General features: G+C 38.4%; 1 protein-coding gene and 1 non-coding gene across 2 annotated transcripts; one reads left to right on the top strand and one right to left on the bottom strand.

Annotated features, from left to right (window-relative positions):
* Positions 1–5208: 5208 nt before the first annotated feature.
* LOC133306761 (uncharacterized) lies at positions 5209–7055 on the bottom strand. The gene is made up of 3 exons (XM_061507141.1): positions 6148–7055; positions 5697–5955; positions 5209–5562 (listed from the first exon to the last, which is right to left on the bottom strand). The coding sequence occupies exons 1-3, from the start codon at positions 7053–7055 to the stop codon at positions 5209–5211; spliced, it is 1521 nt and encodes a 506-aa protein (XP_061363125.1).
* On the top strand, positions 6604–6710 carry LOC133306765 (small nucleolar RNA R71). The gene has a single exon (XR_009750953.1). It is a non-coding gene; the product is annotated as a small nucleolar RNA R71 (small nucleolar RNA).
* Positions 7056–9211: the final 2156 nt, after the last annotated feature.

Here is a 9211-nt window from a genome sequence, read left to right as displayed (position 1 = left end):
TTGAATATTGGATTATTTTTAGCCACGATTATGCTTGGCTAGTTATCTTCTATTGTAGTTAGGATCACGAGCCTTATGTGAACCCTTGTTACGATGGATTGATTTAGTTTTTCTCATTTATATAATTATCTTTGTCTCTACCTTGTGCGTATTTTCTATTTTCTTTATTAGAACTGATCAATCTGAAGTTGAGAATAGTTTGAGGGTTAGAACCCTAGATAGGAATATTGGGGTTTTGATCTTGAAAGGGGATAGGATAACAATTGGTATGCATGCTAGGAATAGATGTGTATTTAATTGCGGATGCTTAAATTATTGCGTTCATTGCTTAATACCATGAGGAATATTGCAAGGAATTGGGGTTCCAATTGGGGATTAAAGGGTTAACCTTGCAAGGAATTGAAGGTTAACTAATAAATATTCTTAGATAATAATTTATCCGAGTAATTATATGAATAAGTATTGTGAATCAATCCAAAGTAAGAAGTGGGGATCATAAGGTGAGTGCGCTCTAGCTATAATGTTTTTCTCATATTTTTAAAATCAATTTTCATTGTTATTGTTTTATTTCTCTTAAATAAAAATTCAAAAACAAGTCTTTACTTTTATTTCTTATTGTTACTAAAAATCAGTTCACAATTTTTCCAAACAACAAACCGAGTTTTCCAACTTAAGGGGACTGGTTATTGTAGTACTTTGTTTACAATCCCTGTGGAGACGATACTCTACTTACTTTCTATATTACTTGTGCGATCGGTATACTTGCCGGTGAGCATTATGTTTTTGGCACCGTTGCCGGGGATTGTTAATTCCAATATTACAAATAACCGTTGATCTTTGAGATTGGTTTTTTATTTTTATTTTTATTTTATTTTGTTCTATCTTGTTCTGTGTTTGCAGGTGCTGCTAACTATTTTTTTCTAAGTTTATGCGAGGTAGACTTGCTCCTACAGACTTTGTGATTGATCCTGAAATTGCAAGAACTGAGAGGAGACTGAGGAAAGTTGCCAAGCAGATAAATTAAGAAGAATTCAAGGACGTACCTGTACGACCAATACAAGAGATGGCGGGTAACAACAATGCAAATAACCCACCTCCACGATTTTTGGACACCATTCTGACTCCGATGTTCAATAGGCCAAATTCAAGTATAATCAGGCCGATGGTGGAGGCAAACAATTTTGAGCTGAAGCCATCTTTGATTACTTTGGTGGAAAGGGTTCAGTTTTCTGGTGATGAGGAGGAAGATCCTCATGAGTTCATAGATCTATTTCTGATGATCTGTGACACTACCAAGCACAATGGAGTGTCTGCCGATGCTATCAGGCTTCGATTATTCCCTTTTGCTGCTAAGGGAAAAGCTCTCAGATAGATAGAAAGGAAGCCAGCTAATAGTATCACGACATGGGAAGACTTGTCATCAAAGTTCTTTTCCCATTTCTTTTCTATGGAAAAGTACAACCAACTGGTGAATGAAATCATAAACTTCCGCCAACTTGAAGGAGAATCACTGTGTGCAACCTGGAATAGATTCCATGAACTCATCCAGAAGTGTCCGCACTATGAAGGAGACGATGACAGAAAGGTGGCAATCTTCTTTAATGGCATCTCTCCTGAAACAAGGTTGGTGATTAATAGTGCAGCTGGAGGTTCTATTCGGCAAAGTACATCTGAACAAGACATTGACTTGATAAAGAAACTGGCAAGGAATGAGAATGAGAGTGTATCAGCTCAAATAAAAAGAGGAGTGATAAATCTGGAAAGCAATGAAGCTATGCTTGCCGAACAAAAGATGTTGTCCAAGAAGTTTGACAGCTTGAATGAGAAGTTTGAAAAATTTCAAGTGTCCAAGGTTCAATCAACTCCTGTGGTTTGTGAATATTGTAAGGAAGCTCATGAGTCTAATGAGTGTCCCACTCTAATGGGTGATAATCCACAGCAGTTGCAAGTGAATGGGGTTTGGTATGAGCAGAAGCCCCAACAAATTTTTCAAAGAAATCAGAATTCTCCTGACAGAAATAATTTTTCAGAGAGGTCAAGGAAGTGGTCTTGATTATAGTTCAAACAACTTTCTGCAACCTCCTCCTATTCCACAGAAGGAACTTTCTGATTTGGAGAGGTTAGTTGGACAAATGGCTCAACACTCCAATGCTTTTATGGAGGAGACTAGAGCCAATACCAAAAACACAAAGGCTTTCATGAAAGAGACTAGGGCTAATACCAGAAACATGAGTGCTTCGATCAGAAATCTGGAGAATCAAATTGGCTAGCTGGCCAAGCAAGTTGCTGATAGAAGTCCAGGTAATTTCCCTAGTAACACAGTCACCAATCCAAGGGAGGATCGTATGTTTGTCACCACTAGAAGTGGTGAAATGGTAGCAGCTCCAGAAAAGCCGAGCATAAATGTGAAAGCTGAAAAGAAGCTGGATACTACAGATGAGCCAAAAAAAGAAAAAGAAATTGAAAAACCTGCTGAAGTGGAAAAGCCAGTTGCAAAGAAGAAGTTTGAACTGAAACCAGAACATGTGAGGGCAATGGCACCTTATCCAGAAAGGTTTAAGAAAGATGCTCAAAAACAGCATTATGAAAGATTTCTGGATATATTCAAGAAATTGCATATCAACATTCCCTTTGCTGAAGCTCTGGCTTGCATGCCCAATTATGCCAAGTTCGTGAAGGACTTGTTATCAAGAAAGCATAAGCTGCAGGAATGCCAAACTGTAACACTCACTGAGGAGTGTAGTGCCATCATACAGAAGAAGTTCCCACCCAAACTCAGTGATCCGGGGAGTTTCAAAATTCCTATTGAAATTGGGGAAACAAAAATTGGCAGAGCATTATGCGATCTTAGCGCTAGCATTAATTTGATGCCCCTTTATGTTTGTAAATCCTTGGGGATTACCGAGTTAAAGCTCACTTTGGCATCTCTTCAACTTGCCGATAAATCTTTGAGGAAGCCTAGTGGTATTATTCAAGATGTTCTTGTAAAGGTGGACAAGTTCATCTTTCCTGCTGATTTTGTAGTGATGGACATGGAAGGGGGAGCTGAGATGCCTCTTTTGCTGGGTAGACCTTTCTTGGCCACTGCTCGGGCCATGATTGATGTTGAAAATGGAAAGCTTGAGTTAAGGATGAATGATGAGACCGTTACCATCAACGTCTTTGATTCTCTAAAATAGTCTTCTCACAAAGACGATTGTTTTAGTCTTGAAGTCTTAAAGGAAAAATGAAGTGTAGCGGATGATGCCAAGGAAGATGGTGCCATGAAGGTGGATTTGAAGGAGCTTCCTCAACCTCAAAAAAATGTCTTCTTGGGTAATAAGGAGCCGGTGATTGAAGCACTGAAGGAAGAGGAAACTGAATTGAAAAATAAAGATCCTCTTTCTCATACCAACAAAATTCTCAATGAAGATGATGACAAACATGGGAGAAAACCCCAAGGGAAGCGTCATCCTATACGAAAGAAGGTACTGAGAAAGGAAGTGGTGAAACTCTTTGATACGAGTTGGAAGAGACACCGGGAGCTGAAGTTTGACAAGAGACACCGAGACTATATCTCTCGGAAAAATCAATGCTTCAAAGAGTTTCTAACATGGCTTCATGGTTTGGAACAAATCTGGGAATAGTGGTCTCATACACCAAGGCATCCAGTACCACCAGATCCTCCATTTGTTAAGTCATCCCACACTGCTGAAGGGGATGACATGGAGGGTTGATTATATCTCCTTGCTGACGGAGATTTTGTATATTAGTTTATTTTTTTGTTTCGTATTTTTTTTAGTTACTTTGTGTTGGTATATTTCTCTCTGATGTTTTAATGTGCGCATTATAATTTATCCTATATGCCACTGTTTGTTCCATTGTGCAAGTTTTTCTTCCTCTTGTGGTTTAATAAGGACATCAATTCTCTAAATCTGGGAATGGTAGGCTTGCATCTTGGAACTGCAATTCTTCTATCAGGGGAGATATTCTAACTTTTTTTAAATTTTCTTAGTTAATTTTGTTAGTTATTTTTGCGTGCTCGTTATTTTTACCCTGAAAAAAAAAATTTGGAAAATGTTTTTCAAGCAATTCTCAGGTTTAAATGTGCTTGACTGAATTCTTGGAATATATTGTATGTCTTTCTGGCATGACATTGCATAGGCATAATTGGATTGCATGATTGCTCGTTTGTCTGAATTAATATTGTGAAATTTTGATAATGTCTGAGGTCAATTTTCTTGAGTCTGCATTGATACCATAACTGTGAGGTTTGAGCCTAAACACTGAAATTTTTGTTGAGAGGCCTCACTGTTGTAATACTCTAGAACTTGATCTGTTTCTCTGTTATGCATGCATTGATTGATATGATAAAGGCATTTTGTTCTTATTAGCTTATGGCCAAAATAGTCCACCTGTATGAAATTTTCCCTTGCTAGCCCCTTTGAGCCTGAACTTATTTGTTGATAAATGACCTGTGCCTGATTTATGGCTTAGCCTATGTCCATGTGACTTACCTTGAGTGAGATTGAATCACTGAATATGTTAAAAATAAAATAAAGAAATTGAGGTAAGCTCCACAAAGGTCAAGTAATTAAGGGATGGAAAATTCATTTATGCCCTTATAAAAAAAGAGAAAAGGAAAAATTAAAAAAAAAAAGGAAAAAAGCAATAACAGGTGAGCATTTTTAAGTATCTTAGGAATGTCATCCACCTTCGTTTCAAGCTCTTCAACTACTGGTTCCTCCTGATAAAATTCTCCACTCATTTCTTCCTTACTTTTGTCCTCCTCCAATAACAGGTCCTCTTCTCCTGTCACTTTTTCCACAACCTCCTGTATAATGTCAATCCTGAAACAATCCTCCACTTCAATAGGATGTTTAATGCTTCAAATACATCAATTGTACCTGTCTATTCATTCACTCTTAGCATCAGCTTCCTCTGTTCAACATCAATCAGGGATCTAGCAGTTGCTAAAAATGGCCTCCCGAGCAGTAGAGGGCTTTTCAGTATCTTCTTCTTCCATATCTAGAATAACAAAATCCACTGGAAAAATAAACTTGTCAACCTTGACCAGAACATCTTCAACCACACCTTATGCTCTTTTGATGGATCTATCAGCAAGGTGCAATATAAGATTAGTATCCCTTAGGGTGTTGATTCCCGAGGCTCTACATACAGTCAAAGGCATCAGATTTATGCTGGCCCCCAAATCACAAAGTGTCTTCCCTATTCCACATCTCCAATGGCAATAGGGATGCTGAAACTTCCAGGATCTTTCAATTTTGGTGGAAGCTTCTTTTGGATCAGGGCACTACACTCTTCTGTCAAAGCCACTGTCTCACCATCCTTCAATTTCCTCTTCTTAGACAAAAGATCCTTCATAAATTTGGCATAGTGAGGCATGTTCTCCAGGGCCTCAGCAAATGAAATGTTAATCTGTAACTTCTTAAAAATATCCAGAAACCTTGCATAGTGCTGCTTCTGGATTTCCTGCTTCAACCGTTGAGGATAAGGCACTTTAGCATAAGGAGATAAGTTAATTGGCTGGTCCTTCTTGTCAGCTATCTTCTTCTTCTCCCACTTCATCAACTTTTTGGGTGAAGATCTCTTTTCAACCCCTACCTCTTCTTCCTTCTTCTTTTCCTCAACTTCCTCTTCTTTTCCTCAACTTCCTCTTCTTTATCATTTTCAACTACAACATCTTCAACAACAACTTCCTCCTCACTTTTCTTTTCTCCCACTTTCTTCTCATCCACTTTCTTGTTCACCGGTTGGAGCACAAGCCCACTTCTTGTAATGATGGACTTGCAGTGCTCCTTTGGATTCACCATAGTATCACTAGGGAACTTTCCCTGTGGCCTCTCAGCTATCTGCCTAGACAACTGACCAATCTGTGTCTCCAAATTTTGGATGGATGCTTCCTGGTTTCTGAATGTTGTCTTAGTCTCCTCCATGAAAGCAGAAGTCTCTTCCCTGAAAGAATTTGACCCCTGGATGTAATCTTGAGTAGTCTTTGATAACTGGGAAAAAGCTTTCTCCCATGCAGTAGTATCACTTGGCTGTGATGAGTGTGTTGGAGGAGTATGTAGTGGAGGATTCAACTGATGGTTGGAACTATAACTGAACCCTGGGTGTTGATTCTTGTTCTTCCATGGTGGCACATACACATTTCGCCCCTGGTTGTTGTAATTCCTCTGGTTGTTATGGTCATACCACACTCCATTAAATTCTACTTGTTCAGCAGGTCTCCTACAATCACAATCATCTGTAACATGGTTTTTCTCACAACTGGCACACACAGAATTAGTGTCCACAGAAGCAACCTTCTGAGAAGAAAGCTGCTTAGTGAGAGAATCAATTTGTTGTTGTTGTTGTTTCTGCACTTGCTGCATCTGGTCATTCTTGGCTAATAAAGCATCATAGCCATCCAATTTAATAATTCCCATTCTTCTGTCATTCACTGGAGCATTGTCAAACTCCTGAGATGCTAAGGACTCAAAGATGTCCAGGGCTTCCTGAGGAGTCTTGGTTGTCAATGAACCACCAGCTGTGGCATTCACCAATGTCCTGGTAGTGGTTGTCAACCCCTGGAGGAAGATTGCTGCTTGATTCCACACTTCTATCTCGTGTTGTGCGAATTTCTTCAAGAGTATCTTGAACCTCTCCCAGGCCTCATAGATAGACTCTAATTCTTTCTGCTTGAACCCTGTAATCTCATCCTTCAACTTTGCCCTCTTGGATGCTGAAAAGAATCTGGCCAAAAACTTGGTCTGCAGGTCATCCCAAGTTGTAATACTTCCTTGTGGTAGTGACTGTAGCCATCTCCTGGCATCATCTTTCAGTGAATGAGTAAAAAGCCTCAAAAGAATGGAATCTCTGGACACTCCATTAATCTTCACAGTGTCACTTAACAGCAAGAAATTTTCAATGTGCAGGTATGGATCCTCTGCACTTGTTCCAGCAAACTGTTCTTTCTGCACCAAATGTACCAGTGCAGGCTTTAATTCGAAATTATTGGACTCTACTGTAGGTCGAACCACACTTCCAATGGGTGGAAAGACAGCAGGAGTCATGTAATCTCTAGTGTCCTCTGTGGTGGTTGCACATGGTTTTCTGCCATATCCTCTTCCTGTACTGTAGTACTTGGTTCACCACTTGGTTCCTCCCTTTCCAGTATTGCCTTCTTCTGGTTGCCCTCCTGTTCCTTCTAATTGTCCTTTCTAACTCTGGGTCAAAAACAAAGAAGTTGAATCAAAAGTACCTTGCATACACCATAATTAAAATGGAACAAAAATTCATACAACAAAAATATATAATACTGAAAATAAAAGGTTCAATCTTAACAACTAATGGTGTCTGTCAATGTTGAAAAACAAATTCCCCGGCAACGGCGCCAAAAACTTGTTGTCAGATTAGCAAGTGTACTAGTCAAACAAGTAATAAAATGATGAGTAAAGATCGTTCCCACGAGGAATTGTGTCAAGCACTGACTAACCAGATATTGTTAAGTTGAATCAACCAAAAGATTATGAATTGCATTTATTTCTTGTCACCAGAAATTAAATTTGAATTAAAATTAAAGAATTGATAAACAAATAAAGTGTGAATATAATTTAAAACAAGTAGTCAGATGTCAATTTCCCTCAAGAATGAATTTATGGATGAACCAATTTCCATGATGAATATCTACTATGTAATGTTCATCAACATTTTTCTTATCATCAAGATGTAATGTCTTACTACCTTGATAGACACATTAATTAGAAACCCCAATGTCTTGGTGATTCCTTTCTTAATATATGCATTAATTACTAAGGTCTTAAGATCACATCAGAAATCCTAGCATCAATGTCTTGACTACTAGAACACTGATGATGAAGTTGTCAAATATAGAAACAATGTAAACATGTCTGTTTTACACTACTCCTTAACATGAAGAATTAATCAAGACAACTTCACACAAATCACATAATAAATAAACAAGACATCTAATTAACCATTCATAAATTCAAACTTGAGTTCCATTGAATCAGACTACAAAGAACTCTACTCAGACATAATTGAAATATAAACAAAGGAAGAAGAAAGATCAAACTTCATTGTCATGATAGTAAGTCTTCAATCTTCAAGTGCAATTACATAGGAAACTAACTAATACAAAAACTAAGTCCTAAAGAACTTGGAAAGTAAGAGAGAGAAGTCAGATCAGAGGATCTGATATGGGAGAGAGAGATAGAATCAGATCTATGACAAATGTGAAGGCCCTTGCCTCTTATAGTGTTACAAATTATAACTGAAAACTAACATGGGCGCTAAAACGTTCATGAATGGGCGTTTTAGCGTCCATGTTTGACGGATGCCCAACTGCTTTTAACTAACTTGGGCGCTAAAACGTGAACTGTTGAACGTTTTAGCGTCCATGTTTGGTGAATGCTCAACTGCTTCCAACTGACTCCAACGCTAAAACACTTGGTTTGGATGTTTTAGCGTTCGAGACCAGAGTCTTTTTCCAACAGCAGGGCGCTAAAACGTTTGATCAGGAAGTTTTAGCGCCTAAGACCAGCAGCTTTTGTCCTCAGATTGCAGCAGCGCGCTAAAACGTTCTGTGTGAACATTTTAGCGCTTAGCACCAGCAACTTTTGTCCTTCGTTTGCAGCAGCGCGCTAAAACGTTCTGTGTGGACGTTTTAGCGCTCAACACTTAGGCATTGCTCCCTTTCTCCAGAATCTTCTTCTTTCTTTCTGCTACTCCTTAAGCTTCATTTCCCTACAAGACAGTGTAATTTTTCAACAGAGCTTTCAGAACTTGTACTTGAGGGAATTCCAGGACATTAACCTCTTTTTCATCCAATTAATCTCACAAATTGATACTAATTCATGCTGAAAAACTTATGAACTAGGGGTTTATCAGTAGCCCTGAAGCAATGCTTCGTATTTTTCTTCTTCGGTTCAGGGTATAACAAAAAGCCCAAATCTCGGTCCAGGGGAATGCTTTGAAGAAATTTGGCCTCATCCTCCTTTGTCATATCATTACGGCCAGAATGAGGGAGATTTCTTTTTTCCTCTCATTGTTAACAGAAATCAAATATAGCAAACACTTAAAGTGTTTTATAAAAAATGGGAGGGGGGAGGAACAATGTGTTTATGCAGAAATGTTAGAAATACTACAGAAATTCAAAGATATTCAAAGAAATCTTACAACTACTCAGAAAAATGCAAAGAAAATAAGC

This window comes from Gastrolobium bilobum, unplaced genomic scaffold (genome assembly GCF_033153095.1).
Source record: "Gastrolobium bilobum isolate Gb01-03AN ecotype WA unplaced genomic scaffold, APGP_CSIRO_Gbil_v1 utg15738, whole genome shotgun sequence".
Classification (NCBI taxonomy): Eukaryota; Viridiplantae; Streptophyta; class Magnoliopsida; order Fabales; family Fabaceae; genus Gastrolobium; species Gastrolobium bilobum.
This window is presented reverse-complemented; position numbering and strand designations above follow the sequence as displayed.

Excerpts from the sequence above, each read along its gene's own strand:
- LOC133306761 (XM_061507141.1), bottom strand. The coding sequence starts at position 7,055 with ATGACTCCTGCTGTCTTTCCACCCATTGGAAGTGTGGTTCGACCTACA. Across the intron at positions 5,956-6,147 it reads AACAACCAGGGGCGAAATGT|GGAAGAGACTTCTGCTTTCA; the intron begins GTATGTGCCACC and ends AAATTCTTTCAG. Across the intron at positions 5,563-5,696 it reads AAAAGAAAAGTGAGGAGGAA|TGGGAGAAGAAGAAGATAGC; the intron begins GTTGTTGTTGAA and ends AAGTTGATGAAG.